This window comes from Bos taurus, chromosome 8 (genome assembly GCF_002263795.3).
Source record: "Bos taurus isolate L1 Dominette 01449 registration number 42190680 breed Hereford chromosome 8, ARS-UCD2.0, whole genome shotgun sequence".
Taxonomy (NCBI): domain Eukaryota; kingdom Metazoa; phylum Chordata; class Mammalia; order Artiodactyla; family Bovidae; genus Bos; species Bos taurus.
Genome location: NC_037335.1, coordinates 23,510,422 through 23,528,604, shown reverse-complemented (window position 1 = coordinate 23,528,604; position 18,183 = coordinate 23,510,422). Strand labels below are relative to the sequence as shown.

General features: G+C 38.3%; 1 protein-coding gene across 6 annotated transcripts in view; it reads left to right on the top strand.

Annotated features, from left to right (window-relative positions):
- FOCAD (focadhesin) overlaps nucleotides 1-18,183 on the top strand; it is a 302,741-nt gene that overhangs the window by 196,588 nt on the left and 87,970 nt on the right. For all 6 annotated transcript variants that reach the window (XM_005209890.5, XM_024995511.2, XM_024995512.2 and 3 more), the window contains 1 exon segment: nucleotides 6,610-6,731. In XM_005209890.5, the coding sequence (XP_005209947.2) occupies nucleotides 6,610-6,731 (122 nt within the window).

The window sequence follows — 18,183 nt, the reverse complement described above, 5'->3', positions numbered from 1 at the left end:
TAATCTTCCCATACTGAAGAGTCAAAAACCGATTAGGCTGTCAGTTGAAAATCTTGAAGAAGGTGTGCTCTAGAAACAGGGTTGAACCAGAGGTAGACTGAGATTTACCAAAGCTATAATCAAGCCTGGCTCAGTTAAATCCCCAATTCAGTTGAGATGGTCAGTCCTTCACTCTGCCTAACAGAGGAGAAACTCCTCTGAGATAAAAAAATAACATCATTTAGAATTTCTGTGGTTCTTTCATTACCATCCAGTATACAGGGAAACGGTTCTAGGCATTTGAAAAAGGAAGAAACTAGAAAGGAAGGGAATATTACATGGAGATAAAGCAGTCAGTATATCAGGAAGGCATCACAATTCAAATCAGTGTACACAAAATAGCAGAGTTCAAACTACATGACAAAAAATTAGAACTAACTAAATAGACAAATCCATAATACTAGTAGGAAACTCTAAAACATGTTCTTCAATGACTTGATGAATAAGCAGACGAAAAATCAAGTTCACAAAATATATGAACAATACCCTGAACAAACTTTTACTTAAGTGATGCATGGAACATTGTATCTTATAGTGATATAATTTATATGCTTTTAAGTCAGATATGCAGATAACACCACCCTTATGGCAGAAAGTGAAGAGGAACTCAAAAGCCTCTTGATGAAAGTGAAAGTGGAGAGTGAAAAAGTTGGCTTAAAGCTCAACATTCAGAAAATGAAGATCATGGCATCTGGTCCCATCACTTCATGGGAAATAGATGGGGAAACTGGAAACAGTGTCAGACTATTTTGGGGGGCTCCAAAATCACTGCAGATGGTGACTGCAGCCATGAAATTAAAAGATGCTTACTCCTTGGAAGGAAAGTTATGACCAACCTAGATAGCATATTCAAAAGCAGAGACATTACTTTGCCAACAAAGGTCCGTCTAGTCAAGGCTATGGTTTTTCCTGTGGTCATGTATGGATGCGAGAGTTGGACTATGAAGAAAGCTGAGCACCGAAGAATTGATGCTTTTGAACTGTGGTGTTGGAGAAGACTCTTGAGAGTCCCTTGGACTGCAAGGAGATCCAACCAGTCCATTCTGAAGGAGATCAGCCCTGGGATTTCTTTGGAAGGAATGATGCTAAAGCTGAAACTCCAGTACTTTGGCCACCTCATGCAAAGAGTTGACTCATTGGAAAAGACTCTGATGCTGGGAGGGATTGGGGGCAGGAGGAGAAGGGGACGACAGAGGATGAGATGGCTGGATGGCATCACTGATTCAATGGACGTGAGTCTGAGTGAACTCTGGGAGTTGGTGATGGACAGGGAGGCCTGGCGTGCTGCGATTCATGGGGTTGCAAAGAGTCAGACACGACTGAGTGACTGAACTGAACTGGAACTGTACATTGGGTTATTTGTCTTCTTGTTGATTTTTAAGATTTCTTTATATACACTGATAAGGAGGAAATGGAAACCTCCTGGAGGAGGAAATGGCAACCCACTCCAGTATTCTTGCCTGGAAAATCCCCATGGACAGAAGAGCCTGACGGGCTGTATAGTTCATGGCATTGCCAAGAGTCAGACATGACTGAAGCGACTTAACACACACACACACAAACTGTAGTTTGGCAACTTATCAGAATGATCATATGGCAGATCATAAACTCCAACAAATTTCAAAATATTGAAGTCATTGAGTCTGTAATAACTAGCCTGGAAATTCCACTAGCCTGGAAATTGAATAATATAGATCACCCATGGATCAAAGGAAAAATCAAAATGGAAATCAGAAAATATTTTGAACTGAATGATAATGGAAATAAGCCAAATTACAACTTGTGGGATGCAACTGAAACAGTGTTAGTGGGAAATTCATACCTTTAAAGCAAATACTGAAAAAAGAAAAGGAAAGGAAAATCAATGATAATTAAAGCTTCTATTTCAAGAAAAATGGAAAATAACAGTGAATTAAACTTAAATTATAAAGGAAAGAATAATAAATATAAGAATAAAAATCAATGAAAATAGAAAACACATAAAATAAATAAAATCAGCAAAGCCAAACATTGACTCTTTGGAAAGTTGAAAAGAATTGATAAAACCATTGTAAGTTTGAACAGAAATATAGATTACCTATACTAGGAACAACAAACGAGACAGCACTTCAGACCCCATAGCATTCAAAAAAATTATGAAGAACTTTTAGCCAGTGAATTTCACAGTTTAGATGAGACATAGAAGTTCGTCAAAATATAAAACTGCAGAACTGACAGAAAGCAGACTAGACTATATGAATAGTTTGAAATTGGGTATTAGTATTAGTATTGAAGAAATTGAGTCTGTAAGAACCTTCCCACAAAGAAACCTTAGGTGCAGATGCTTCTTTGGTGAATTTTTCAAAAAAATTAAGAAAGAAATAACAAGGATCTTTATAAACTCTAATATAGGAGGGAAAAAAAGAACCCTCCTAGATGAGGTCAGCATAACCTTAATACCGAATATCAGAAGGGAATATTAAAAGCCACTCTTTTCCATGAACATAGTTGCGAAAATCTCCCCAAAATATGTTAGAAAATGGAATTCAGCAGTACATACAAAGGAAAATAAATAATAATTAGTGGGGTTAATTTAATGTTTGAAAATCAATATAATTTATTACATTAATAGCAAAAAGGCAGTATAATCTTTAGATGACCTCAATAGATGTAGAAAAAGCCTTTGAAAAACTTAGCTCCTATTCATGTTACATAAAAGACTCTCATTAAGCTCTGAATAGAACTTCTTTTATTCTGATAAAGAACATCTACAATGCCATCTTTGTACTTAATGCTGAAATAATGAAACTTTCACTCCTTGAGATTGGGGGAAAAGATATGGATGCTTGTTGTTACCACTATTATTCAGTATTGTAATGGAAGCCATAGCTAGTGTAATGAGCCAAGAAAAAGAAATAAAAGTCATACAGATTAGAAAGGAAGAGATAAAGTAGTCATTATTTGTTGATGACATGATTGTGTACATAGAAAACCCAAAATAATCTGCAGACTAATTAGGATTAATAAATGAATTAAGATTACTTTGTACAAAGATCATATAAAAATGAATTGTATATTGTATATACATAACAAAAATGAAACTTAAAAATTGTATCATTTATACCAGTACCAAAAACCATCAAGTATCCAGAATAAATTTAACAAGAATTGTATAAAATCCTTATACTGTATGCTATAAAATACTATGGAGAAAAGTTAAAGAAATTCGAATAAATTGAGTTATATAAAGTATTTATGGACCAGAAGACACCATGCTGTAAAAATGTCAGCTCTCTCCAAGCTAATATGTTGTTTCAACCCAGCCCAATCCACATCCCAGTAGGTTTTTGGAAATTGACAGACTGATTCTAAAATTTGTGTGGAATTGCAAAATACCAATAATGGCCAAGGTAAGCGTGGAGAACAAAAACAAAATAGATGGATATACATTACCAGATATCCAGACCTATTATGAAACCATGATAATTGACAGTGTGATATTGATGCAAAAACAGGCCAACTGACTAGTGGAAGAATATGGAGTGTACAGAAACAGACCTGCATATACAAGGTCACTAGACTTGTTACAAAAGTAATACTGTGGTGCTGTAGAGAAAAGGGATGATCTTTTTGAAAAATAACAAATTATATTAAAATCACAAACATGTATTAATGAAAGTATACCATTAAGAGAGTGAAAAGGCAAGGCACAGAAGACAAGTATTTTTAGAACTTGTATCTAGAATATGTAAAGAATTTTTAAAAATCAATAAGAAAAAGACAGTTGAAAAACAGGGAAAAGAATTGAGTTTACCCTTCAAAAAGAGGGTGTACACAGTATATTAACACATATATATGGAACTTAGAAACATGGTGATGATGACCCTATATTCGAAACAGCAAAAGAGACACAGCTGTAAAGAACAGACTTTTGGACTCTGTGGGAGAAGGCAAGGATGGGATGATCTGAGAGAATATCATTGAAACATGTATATTACCATATGTGAAATAGATTGCCAGTCCAGGTTCGAGGCATGAGACAGGGCGCTCAGGGCCGGTACACTGGGATGACCCTGAGGGACGGGATGGGGAGGGAAGTGGGAGGGGGTTTCAGGATGGGGAGCACATGTACACCCATGGCTGATTCATGTCAATGTATCCACAGCAATATTGTAAAATAATTAGCCTCCAATAAAAATTTTTTTAAAAAAAGAGGGGAAAAAAAGAGGGTATACAAATGTCTGATGAACATATGATTAGATGATCAGCTTCATTAGTCATCTGAGAAGTGCAAATTAAAACCATGGTAAGATACCACAGCAGACCTAATGCTATGGCTAAGATGAAAAAAAAATGGAAAATACAAAGTATTGATAAATATGTGGAGTAAACAGAATTGCTGTTGGGAATGTAGGTTAGTAGAACCACTTGGACAATTTATACTGAATAAATTAATACTCTGTTACCTACCTATTTCATTCTTAGGAATAAGCCCAAATTAAGTCACCAAAAGACATAATAATATTCACTGCAGCATTATTTGAGTAGCCCTAAACTTACCAACCTAGATAGCATATTCAAAAGCAGAGACATTACTTTGCCAACAAAGGTTTGTCTAGTCAAGGCTATGGTTTTTCCTGTGGTCATGTGAGAGTTGGACTGTGAAGAAGGCTGAGCACCGAAGAATTGATGCTTTGGAACTGTGGTGTTGGAGAAGACTCTTGAGAGTCCCTTGGACTGCAAGGAGATCCAACCAGTCCATTCTGAAGGAGATCAGCCCTGGGATTTCTTTGGAAGGAATGATGCTAAAGCTGAAACTCCAATACTTTGGCCACCTCATGCGAAGAGTTGACTCATTGGAAAGGACTCTGATGCTGGGAGGGATTGGGGGCAGGAGGAGAAGGGGATGACAGAGGATGAGATGGCTGGATGGCATCACTGACTCGATGGACATGAGTCTGAGTGAACTCCGGGAGTTGGTGATGGACAGGGAGGCCTGGCGTGCTGCGATTCATGGGGTCGCAAAGGGTAGGACACGACTGAGTGACTGATCTGATCTGATCTGAAACTTATTTTTGGAGAAGGAAATGGCAACCCACTCCAGTACCCTTGCCTGGAGAATCCCATGGATGGAAGAGCCTGGTGGGCTACAGTCCACGGGGTCGCAAAGAGTCAGACACGACTGAGCACTTTCATTCATTCATTCAAACTTATTTTTGGAGAAGGAAATGGCAACCCACTCCAGTACCCTTGCCTGGAGAATCCCATGGAGGGAGGAGCCTGGTAGGTTACAGTCCATGGAGTCTCAAAGAATCGGACTCAACTGAGCGACTTCACTTTCTCACTTTCTTTAAACTTATTTTAGTTGCTGAGCTTCCCTGGTAGCTCAGCTGGTAAAGAATCCACCTGCCACGCAGGAGACCCCCATTCCATTCCTGGGTCTAAAAGATCACCTGTAGAAGGGATAGAAGCTATCTAAATGCCTATTGACAGTAAAATTGTGGTATGTGCACATTATGGAGTGTTATTCAATAATGACAATGCATATACTACAACTGCCAATAACAATATGAATGATTCTCACAATGATTATGTTAAGTGAAAGAAGTCAGATATAAAAGTGTGCAGCCTGATTCCAGTTGTGTAAAGTACCACTCCATGGACTGTAACCTACCAGGCTTCTCCCTCCATGGGATTCTCCAGGCAAGGGTACTGGAGTGGGTTGCCATTTCCTTCTCCAAAGGTTGCTAGAAAGTTGTTATCTTTGGGCTGGGGGTGGACATGATTGGAATGAGACATGAGGAAGGGCTTCTAAGATGTTAACAGTGTTTTGCTTCTTGATCTGGGTACTGATTACACTTTTGTTCAGTTTGTAAAAATCCATAGAGCAGTATGCTTATGTTCACTCTTCTCTATTATACTTCAGGAAGAGATATTTTTAAAGGTAATTTTTTCTGTTTTAGTGTCTTAGTTCTTGAATATGTCTTCTCCTTGGCTCAGAATCACCCAGATAAGGTCCAAGACTACCCTAACTCATACTCTAGTGTTTGGCTGCCTGCCTTTGCTTTGTAACTGACATGGGGTCAGCTAATGCTGGAAGTTCAATTTAGTTAAGCAGAGTAGGAAGGATTGGGAGAAGGGTAACAGATGGCGGAGGGGAGGAGAAAGGGAGAGTGAATGTATTTGAGTATAGGTATGATGGAAAACTAGTCTTATGGGTGTAAACTAAAGGAACCCATATTATCAGGAGTTCACAAAGACTGGCATGCATAAGCATTTCTCTTTAATTGAGATTTATTTTTTAAGGAAAGTTAATAGAATCTCTAGAAGTAACAGTTAACAAAATTTAAAATAAACATGATTTGAAATTTTCTCATTTATTTACAAATGAATAACACTCCTCTGTAGTTTCAAGATGCTAACTTCTTATAGCTCTTCTGTTTTTTCTTTCCTGTACTGACAGTTTAAAAAAAATAATAATTTGCTTAGCATATTCTTTTAATTTCTAAGTGTCTCTATCCAGATTGAATATCGACTACTGAGAACCTAATTAATGACGTAAGCAGTGTTTTTATATTTCTTTTTTTTAAGGTGGTATGTTATTTTGTTATGATATTTCAATGTATCAGAGTAAAGATGGCAAACCATTGAATCGACTGATGGCCAGTAGAGGGCGAAGCTTCAAGCAGACCTCACTTGCTCTAGTGCATGAGGTAGGTACCGCTCTGTTCTCTGAAACAGTGCTTCTTGTTGTATATGCTTTGGGGTTTCCCGCCTTTGGTTTATGGTGATGAAATTTAGTGTGTGTTTGGAAATAATTTTTCTATTATTGATAATGAAAGTAGCTTTTAAAGACAACCAAAATAGTTGATCCAACTGTAGTATTTTGATGTACTTCTCAAAGAAACCGGCATGTTTCCCTTAGGGCTCAGCCTGTTAGAAAGTAGTATCTAGTAAAGTATCTAGTTTGGTTTATTTATCAATATTTAATTGCCTTGGTTCAGAATAAATACCAATTTAATATTTCAAGAAATAATCTATTTCTTAATTGTAATCCTTTGGAAGTATATAGGGTACCACTATTTATATCTTGTAAATATTGGAAATTAACAGTAAATAATTGTGTTGGAGGAGGGGAAATCCTTTGATTTTATTGTTTATGTTTCTTTTATGCTACTCTTAAAGTTATGTGATGCCATTAGGTGTTGCTTGAAATCTGCTCATTACAGATTGTACAATACCAGAGGAAAGAAGGAAGGTGGAAAGCACTTGGGAAATCTGTGGGGGTTTTTTGTTTTTTTAAATTGTATGACAGTTACTCATTCAGGTGGTATATAGGTTAAACTGTATGAATGACTAACAAAACAAAATACCACAGCAAAGAGGTTCATTTCATATAATTTAGACATAAGTTATAAACAGGTATAAATGAAAATGTATGAATTGTAAAAATTTTAAAAGATTTGAGATAATGATAGTGCTTCTACAATATGTTTGCATTAAATCTTATTTTGATGCATAATTTATAAATATTGGTATCACTTATTTGATTTGATAATATTCTGTGTCTTACCAGTTGCCACCAGTTAGCATAGCCAGATTTTTGTTTGTTTTGTTTGACCACACCACGTAGCATGCGGGATCTTCCTGCCCTGCAGCAGAAGCATGGAGTCTGAACCCCTGGACCATGAGGGAAGTCCCAGCATAGCCAGATTTTTAAAGACCCACCTATGCTACCCATCTATTTCCCATGAAGTGACCCATCTATTTCCCATGAAGTGATGGGGCCATGATCTTCATTTTCTGAATGTTGAGCTTTAAGCCAACTTTTTCACTCTCCTCTTTCACTTTCCTCAAGAGGCTTTTTGGTTCCTCTTCACTTTCTGTCATAAGGGTGGTGTCATCTGCATATCTGAGGTTATTGATATTTCTCCCGGCAATCTTGATTCCAGCTTGTGCTTCTTCCAGCCCAGTGGAAACACTGTTAGACTTTATTTTGGGGGGCTCCAAAATCACTGCAGATGGTGACTGCAGCCATGGAATTAAAAGATGCTTACTCCTTGGAAGAAAAGTTATGACCAACCTAGATAGCATATTCAAAAGCAGAGACATTACTTTGCCAACAAAGGTCCGTCTAGTCAAGGCTATGGCTTTTCCAGTGATCATGTGTGGATGTGAGAGTTGGACTGTGAATAAAGCTGAGCGCCAAAGAATTGATGCTTTTGAACTGTGGTGTTGGAGAAGACTCTTGAGTCCCTTGGACTGCAAGGAGATCCAACCAGTCCATTCTAAAGGAGATCAGCCCTGGCTGTTCTCTGGAAGGAATGATGCTAAAGCTGAAACTCCAGTACTTTGGCCACCTCATGCGGAGTTGACTCATTGGAAAAGATTCTGATGCTGGGAGGGACTGGGGGCAGGAGGAAAAGGGGACGACAGAGGATGAGATGGCTGGATGGCATCACCAACTCAATGGACATGAGTTTGAGTGAACTCCGGGAGTTGGTGATGAACAGGGAGGCCTGGAGTGCTGCAATTCATGGGGTCACAAAGAGTCGGACACGACTGAGCGACTGAAGTGAATTAAACTGATGCTACCCATATTAGTTTTATATATTTGGTTAGAATTGAAATTTTGTAAATCTTTGTTTAATACAATGTCTTTAACAAAGGAAGGAAGATCTGGGGAGAGTAGTGATTCTCTGGGAAGAAGAAAAGTTTAATTTCGTAAGCGAAGAAAAACAATAGGTAATTTCTAGATTTGTTCTCCCTATTATCTTATTCGTTGTTATGGAGAAGAAAGAGATTTGGTACTTTTTTGTTCTTTAAAGCTGTGTACTTAACGTGGATAACCAACATGTTAACTCTTAAGGGAAGCCTGAATTTAAAAGTCGCTATCATAACAGATGGAGAAGGGAATGGCTTCCCATTCCAATATTCTTGCCTGGAAAATCCCATGGACAGAGGAGCCTGGCGGGCTACAGCCCTTGCAATCACAGAGTCAAACACAACTGAGTGACTAACACTTTTGCTTTCATCATAACAGAAACAAGGAAAAGTGTTAATGTAGGGGTGGCAGAAGACATCTGATAAATTAAGCAAATGGTATCAGAACTTGTGAGGTGTACCTTAGTTTTGTGAACAGAGAAAATATTTGAGTTATGGTACTTGTTGCTTGTATTATAGAATACCCGTGGACGGAGGAGCCTGGTAGGCTGCAGTCCATGGGGTCGCTAAGAGTCGGACACAACTGAGTGACTTCACTTTCACTTTTCACTTTCCTGCATTGGAGAAGGAAATGGCAACCCACTGCAGCGTTCTTGCCTGGAGAATCCCAGGGATGGGGAAGCCTGGTGGGCTGTCATCTAAGGGGTCGCACAGAGTCGGACATGACTGAAGCAACTTAGCAGCAGCAGCAGCAGCAGAAAATTTCAAAGAGATGAGAAAAGGTCATAATTTTAGGAGTTACTTGGAAGTTGCATTAGACAGAATTATGCTGCATCTGTGGCAGGATTTTGGGTTGGATTTATCTTCTGCTTACTATAATTCATTTTTTAAAAAGGCAGAGAGAGAGAATGACCAAGCAGTTTCTCAGAGTATCTGGCAACAAATAATAAAAAATTTAAGAGCTAGTTAATGAGAATAACAATTGCAATAATAATAACTCATAACCAGCTCAGGCACTTTAAAGTTTGCCGTGCATATGTTCATTCATTTAATCTCTATATTCACACTGTGAGATTGGTACTGTTTATGTACTAGACACACATAAGTAGAAGAGCCTGGAAATTGAACCCAAAAAGTATGATTTCACAGTTCTTAATTCTGTCTTATTTTTAAAGTCTGTCATCATAGTTTCAATTTGTTGATTAATTTACCCATGGATGGACGTTTGGGCTGTTTCTACTTTTTCCAGATTATGACTGAAGCTGCTATAGACGTTACTATACAGGTGTATATGTGGACATCTATTTTAATTTCTCTTGATTAAATAACTACATACGAGTGGACGTGCTAGGTCTTTGGGTGAGTGAATATGAAAACCCAACTGTTTTTCCAGTGACTGTCCCACTTTGAAGGCCCACCAGCAGCATAAGGAAGTTCTGGTTGCTCTCCCTCCTTGCCAGCGCTCAATATGGTCAGTTCTTAAAATTTAGCAGTTCTCATAGTGGTTAGTGGTTTTCCTTTTGTGGTTTTTAATTTGTGTTTTTTTAATGACTACTGATGTTGAGCTGCTTTTCATGTATTTATTCACATCATGGAGTGTTGTGTTCTTTTGCCCATTTTAAATCCAGGTTTTTGTTTTCAAATGAGAATTCTTTATATATTCTGGATATAAGTTTGTTGTTTTTTTTTTTAATTAGAAATGTGTCTTGCACATGTTTTTACCTACTCTCTAACTTGTCTTTTTATTTCCTTAATAGTGTCTTTTGAAGAGTATCTCTTCAGTTTTGCAGAATTTATCAAGTTTTTCTTTCTTTGGTTCTTGCTTTTTGTCTTATCCAAAGTCTCAAAAACTTTCTGTTTTCTTTTTTTCCCATGTTATCTTTTTGAATTTTCAAAAAATGAGGTATAATTTATAGACTGTAGAATTCACTCATTGAATGTGTGCAAGTCAGTGGTTTTAGTATATACACAGAGATGTAGAGCCATCACCACAGTCAATCTTAGAATATTTTCATCACAATATAAAGTAACTCTATACCCATTAGCAGTCACTCTCCATTTCCCTCACATCCCAGCCTTCATCAACCATGAGTCCACGTTTTTTAAATTTTATATTGGAGTATAGCTGATTAACAATGTGGTAGTTTTGGACAGCAGAGGCACTCCACCATATATATACATGTATCCATTTTCCCCCAAATCCCCATCCCATCCAAGCTGCCACATAGCATGAGCAGAGTTCCCTGTGCTATATAGTAGGTCCTCGTTGGCTATCCACTTTAAATATAATAGTATGAACATGTCAATCCCAAAGTCTCTACATACATTTTAAATCAGCTTTGAGAAACTATTTTAAAAACCTGCTGTAATTTTGATTACAAATGCACAGAATTTGTATATTAGTCTGGGAGAGAACTGATATCTTAATAATATTGAGTTTTTTAACCAGTATGCAAGGTATATTTCTCCATTATTTTAGGTCCGTGTTTTGTTGTTTTCTTACTACAAATCTTGCACCTATTTTGCTAAATTTAATAAGTACTGCACATCCCAAAGTATTTTTATGCTAGGGCAATTAGAATGTTTTTTGGTTTGTCTTTATTTCCAACTGTTCATTGATAAAATATAAACATATAATTGATACTTTTTTATGGCCTTACTCTACCTACTTATATATTCTTGTAGATTTTTTGTAGATTCTTTTTGATTTTCATTGCAATGTTGTCTATGAATAGAGATTGTCTTAATGTTTTTCTTTCCAATCTGTATGCCTTTGATTTCTTTTTCTTGCCTAATTGCACTGTCTAGGGACCTTTGGTATGGTTGAATAGAAGTGGTGAGAGTAGACATTCTTATTTTGTTAACAAAATAGTCTTGGAGGAAAGCATTCAGGATGCTTAACATTACATATAATGTTATATTTACTGTTAGTATAGAGATTTTATGGATATTCTGTATCAGCTAAGTCGCTTCAGTCGTGTCCGACTCTGCGCGACTCCATAGACAGCAGCCCACCAGGCTTCGCCATCCCTGGGATTCTCCAGGCAAGAACACTTGAGTGGGTTGCCATTTCCTTGTACAATGTATGAAAGTGAAAAAATAAAGTGAAGTCGCTCAGTCGTGTCCAACTCTTAGCGACCCCATGGACTACAGCCTACCAGGCTCCTCCGTCCATGGGATTTTCCAGGCAAGAGTACTAGAGTGGGGTGCCATTGCCTTCTCCTTAGGTTGATGAAGTTTCCTTTATTCCTAAATTGGGAAGTATTTTTTTTTATTATAAATAGATGTTGAATTTTGTCAAATGGGTTTTTTCTACATTTGTTGAAATGATTATATACTTTTTTCACTTGTTAGTAGGATGAATTATTTTGATTAATTTTTATAATGTGAAGCAAATCTGCATTCCTAGGATAAACTCCACTTGATTATAATATAGTATCCTATTTATTGCTGAATTTGATTTGCTAGTAATACTTTGTTAGAGGGCTTCCCAGGTGATCCTAGTGGTATGCATCCTGCCAATGCATAAGACATATAAGAGATGTGAGTTCAATCCCTGGGTCGGGAAGATCCCATGGAGGAAGACACTGCAACCCACTCCAGTATTCTTGCCTGGAGAACCCCATGGACAGAGAAGCCTGGTGGGCTATATAGTCCATAGGATCACACAGAGTCAAACCCAACTGGAGTGACTTAGCACTCACACATTTTATTAAGGATTTTTGCCCCGTGGCACCTATGAGGGATATGGTTTTGTGGTTTCCTTGTACTATCTTTGCCTGATATGTTATCAGGATAATGTTCTCCTAGTAATTTTTCCTTAAGTGGTAGAATTTTCTAGTGAAAAGTCTGGGCTTGGAGTTTGCTTTAGGAAAGTTTGTAACTATGAATTCAAGTTACATAATATATGAGACTATTTACACTATCTATCCATCCATCCCTACTAATCCTGAAGAGGGAATTTCGGTGGCACAGCATACATGGCAGTTAGTGTGTATCTCTCCTTTTTAAAAGTGTGCACTTCATAAAATCAGGGAGTTTGTTTTGGCCATATGTAGTTCCAGTGGTTGGTATTCCTGGCACATAGTAGACACTTTATAAATGATTTTAATCCTTTCGAAACTTGGGTGTGTCTTATATTTTACATGTGCATTTAGTGGGATCATTTCCTTTTTCCAGAAATGTTGCAATTAAATTGATGGTGAATCTAATAATTGTTGAGATCTTACTAGGAAATGACATTATTGTCATTTGAACAAGCTATTATAAACTGTGTTGTTATTCATTTATATGGTTTAGCCTCCCCTCTCTGCCAAAGTTTACATATACCTATAGGATATTCTATAGCCCTAATGCATACAACTATAGATGAGTGAGTGAGTGAATGAATGGGTAAATGAATATTCAAATGCTCTGCTCTTCATTTTTTTAAGTGTATTTTGCTCCATGGAATTGTCTAGTATTTCTCAATAATGACATTAGTTAAATCAAATATATTCAGTGTCTTGGAGAACTAGCTGTTTAATCTGTGATAAATTCTTTAACACCCTTCTTTCTAAAAACTGTTTTTGTTTTAAATTGAAACTCTCCCTTGTACTTTGAGAAGACTCACGGACCTAAATCTGAATTGGGTTTGACCTGACCTACCAGGGGTAGTTTAGATTTCTCTGAAACTGAAGTGCCCTTGCTCTCTTTGCTCCTTTGAAAAGGGGACCAGCAGGGGTCATTTCAGACCTACTAGAGCTTCTTCAAGCTCCTCCTCTGCCCTGATTTATGAGTACTTCTTCTCATCCTGAGACTGACTTGGCTCCATTTGATGAGGAAGCTGAAGGTGAATGACATGTCTCTTTCCCTGGAAGTTGCTGCCTGTCTTGTCATCCTTTGGCATTTCTAACTCTGACATGACACTCTCCCCTAAATTGGATGATACTGATTTGTCCCTGGATGAGAATGGCAGCCTTGCTTCATTATTTCCTACATCTTCGGGCACATGCAAATTTTCCCAGTCCTGCTGCTGCTACCTAACCATATTTCTGCCTTAGCACTAGGGAATGAGCTCTTTTTTCATCCTTTTTTTCCAGCGAAACCTTTATTGGGCTTATTGCCGGCACTACTCTGAAAGAGATTTTTTTCTTCTTTCTTTCTTTTGAAATTGATCATCACTTGTTTATTTTACCTTGTAAGTTATTTTTTTTTCTTCTGCCTTCTTTACATTTTCCCCTAGATACCCAAAAGTACATGGGCTATAACCCATCATTTCCCCTTTTCTTTCAGTACCTTCTTTATTTAAAAACGTATTTCTTGTGAAAAGCATGGAGCGTGTTAGCATTCATGCAATAAGAAACAATTAGACAAAAATTTTGAATAATAATTGGGAGAAGTGGTATCTGTGCTTGTTACACATTCCGCTTAGAAAACACTGTGAAAAGTATGGTTTGCTATATTTTAGAGACTCTGTAATTACTGTGCAATGTGAGTTGTTATGGTAACAGGGTTTTCCCCCTTCCTATTAAATAACAGAGTAAATGGTTGCTTGAGACATGATTGAATTGTCAGCTTTCAAGCTAATGTTATCCTGATGGGAAAGGGGAGTTGGGGGAGAGAAGAGAGACTGAGGTAGAGAGAGAAAGTGGGAGGGAGGGAGGAGAGAGAGAGTTTAAAATGTCCAGAAAGCACCTACAAAGTGACGAGTGTCATTCTCCTTTAAAAATGTGTCCGTCACAAGCCCTCCCTTCTTGTCTTCCAGTCAGTATTTGTCAGGGGACGGGAATAACAAAAAATTATTCTGTGTAAACAAGATTACTATTGACAGACAACTGAAGCCTGTGCTTTCTTATTTATATACAGTGGAACATTGAGCAGCCTTGGGGGTCTCTAACACTAAGTACAAATGGTTTTTCTTCTGGGAATGTGGGAGGAGTGTGCATATGTCACAGACCAAATGCAGTGACTCAGTATTGGTGTGTCTGGGTAGCAACTGAAGTTAAATGCTTTTATTCTTTTGATAATAAGATATACATCTGGGAAACGTGAAAACGCCTTACTTTGTGAGATTGAGGTTTTAAAATCCATAGCAAACACTTGACCTGTCAGTTTTACATGCTGTTCTACCTCATCCCATTCCAGTTTCATAGTCAACCTCCCCAAAGCTTGACTTACACGATTTAAGTTATTTGATGAAGGGCTGTTGAAATGACTATTTTCTTATAAATGAATAAGTATATTTGTTAAGACCACTCAGGAGGCAGAGAACATTACCAAACTTCTAGGCAATGTGTTCTGAACAGTAAATTATCAAATTAAGTGGCTTCCCTGGTAGCTCAGACAGCAGAGTATTTGCCTGCAGTTCAGGAGACCCAGGTTCTGTCCCTGGGTCAGGAAGATCCCCTGGAGGAGAAAATGGCAACGCACTCCGGTGTTCTTGCCTGGAGAACCCCGCGGACAGAGGAGCCTGGCGGGCTACAGTCCATGGGGTAGAATAGAGTCAGATGCAACCAAGCAGCTAAGCATGCATGCACATAGTCCCTTCAAGTAAAGTATGTGTCCATGGGGAAACTAGATCTCCTTTTTCATTCTGTCTTTTGGCATTTGCTCTACGTTTGTGAATTGTGTTTCTAAGCAGGATATTCTCTGTTTAGCTAGCATTTCAGGTATATGTCACTAGAACTTGTGTGATACTAATTAAAATGTTTGGTTAGGAAATTTCAAACTGTAAAGTTTATAATACTCACTTTAAATTTCGCTTTGTCACTCACTGTGTTTTTAACTGGAATGAAACACTTCCCAGCCAGAACATTTTGAACATGTTTTGTAAAATTTCAAATAATCATATCCTCAACAACTTGTATTAGAATTTGGCTGTGCCTATTAAAATGGTTTTCTAACATTGTGTTTTCACACATCATAACTCTCTGTGATTACTTGTTTATGATAGTGTAGTTTTCACATGACAAGATTTTGCCGTAAAGCGAACACTGTACATTTAATGTGGTTAAGCTCAGCAGGTCTTTAAGGGAACATTTATGTGTGAGACACTGTTGTGGGTTCAGTGTCCATGAGAGGGATTCCAGGGTGAATAGAATATGATCTCTGCTCTTAGGTTGGTATGATTAGTGTCCAATCACAAAAAAATGCAACCTGTTGAGTATAACAAGAGAGGTGTAGAATAGTGTACTACAAGTGTAGGGATGGGAGAAATATTTCAGAAAGTAGAGATGAGAGGAAGGAACACAGGACATTCAAAGCCATGGAAGCAATCAGGGAACACGAAGGTCTTAAAGAGTATTGGACAGGCTTGGAAATTGGTTTATAACCTAAGTGAACCAGAATACAGATTAAATGAAAGAGGAGCAGAAAGTAAGTGGGGGAACTGGTTAAGGATCTTAGCCAGCAGAGTTCTCACATAACAACAAATTATTTCTTAAAGTAAATGGTGTACTTTTAATTTTAAAATACTTTGGACATAGCATAGAGGAATTTTGGACTTTATTCTTTAATGAACCATCAAAGGTTTTTTGAAAAATTCTGAGTTAATGTAATAGTAGCAACATCGTTCAGGATGTATTAGAAGGAAGGAAGATTTTAGACTGTTAAGAGATGAGCTAGATGGCCTCAATAATTAAGACAGGAATTAGGACTAACTCAGTGAGGAAGAAGGAGAAGGCAATAGCACCCCACCCCAGTACTCTTGCCTGGAAAATCCCATGGACGGAGGAGCCTGGTGCGCTTCAGTCCATGGGGTCGCACAGAGTCGAACACGACTGAGTGACTTCACTTTCACTTTTCACTTTCATGCATTGGAGACAGAAATGGCAACCCACTCCAGTGTTCTTGCCTGGAGAATCCCAGGGATGGGGGAGCCTGGTGGGCTGTCGTCTATGGGGTCGCACAGAGTTGGACACGACTGAAGCGACTTAGCAGCAGCAGCAGTGAGGAAGAAAGTAGGGACAAGCGCAGTGAACATTTCAGAGGCAGAGTTGACAGTTGAGTTGGAGGCAAGGGAGAAGTCCAGGATAAATCAGAAGTTTCAGATCTGGGTGACTGCAATATTGATAGGGTAATGTTGATAGAGGAATGATAAGAGGGAGAGTGGCTTTTGAATGATGATGCAAAGAAGTGTACAGAGTGTATTAGATAGTGGGAGGTGAATGTTTGAGAAGTATGTGTTCTAAAAGTGGTCATTTTCAAACTATGTATTTTAAATTTTATTTTATTGAGTTATGTATATATGGTAGGTTTCTCCCATTTTAGTGTATAGTTCTATGAATTTTGAGAAGTGAACATATTCATCTAATCAGTACCACAGTCAAGATAAGGACAGTTCCAGTACCCTAAAATCACCCCATGCCCCTATGCAGTCAGCCCCTCCCGTGCTCCCCCATCTCCTGACAACCACTGATCTCTCTTATATGCCTCTAGTTAAAACTGCATTTTAAAGAATTCTAAGGACCACCACAGGCTAAGAGATGCAGGTTCTATCCCTGGGTTGGGCAGATCCTCTGGAGAAGGAACTAGCAACCCCCTTCAGTATTCTTGCCTTTGAGCATCCCGTGGACAGAGGAGCCTGGTGGGCTGTACAGTCCACAGGGTCGTAAAGAGTCAGACACGACTGAGCATGCGTGCATGAGCACTCACGAGGGCCCACCGAGGGTAGACTGAGATGATCATGAGGGCTGAGCACCCAGCCCCCAGCCTTCCTCCTTACTTCCTCTAGACAAATTCTGCTTCTCTGATTCATGCTTTATATATTGGCATTTTACTTAACATTTGGGGTGAGGTGGAAAAATTACATAACTAAATACTTGAAAACTATTATTCTACAGTCTAAATGATACCACTCTGAGCCACCAATATCTCTTACCTATAGTTTTGCAGGTGCCTCTGAGCAGATTTCTCTGCTTTGACCTTTGCCCACTATAGTCTCTTCTCAACAGAACAGTCCATAAGATCCTTTTCAATGTAGATTAGATCATATTGTCTCAAAACCTCATAATGACTCCCCCTTTAGTGAGAGTAAAGGCAAGTCCTGAGGACTGACCTAGAAGGCCATCCTTTCTCCTGTTGACTCACCAGCCCTCTCTCTTTCCACTCTCCTCTCTGCTTCTCTGTCTGTGCTCATCATACTGGCCTCCCTTCTGTTCCTAAAACAGTGAGCCATGCAGTCACTTTAGGGACCTTTGCCTTATCTTTTATTTTGTTTTTTGATTGAATTAAAAGTCACGTAACATCATACTAACCATTTTAAGGCTTAAAGTGTGTACATCAGTGGTATTTAGTACCTTTTCAGTGAGTAACCATCACCGCTATCTAGCTCTGAAACCTTTTCATCACCGTCAAATGAGACCATGTATATACTAAATGTTCCCTCCCACTTCTTCATTTCCCCATCCCTGGCAACCACTAAGTTGCTTTCTATCTGTATGGATTTCCCTGTTCTGGACATTTCATGTAAACAGAATCATATAATATGTGACCTTTCGTGTCTGGTTTCTTTCACTTTCA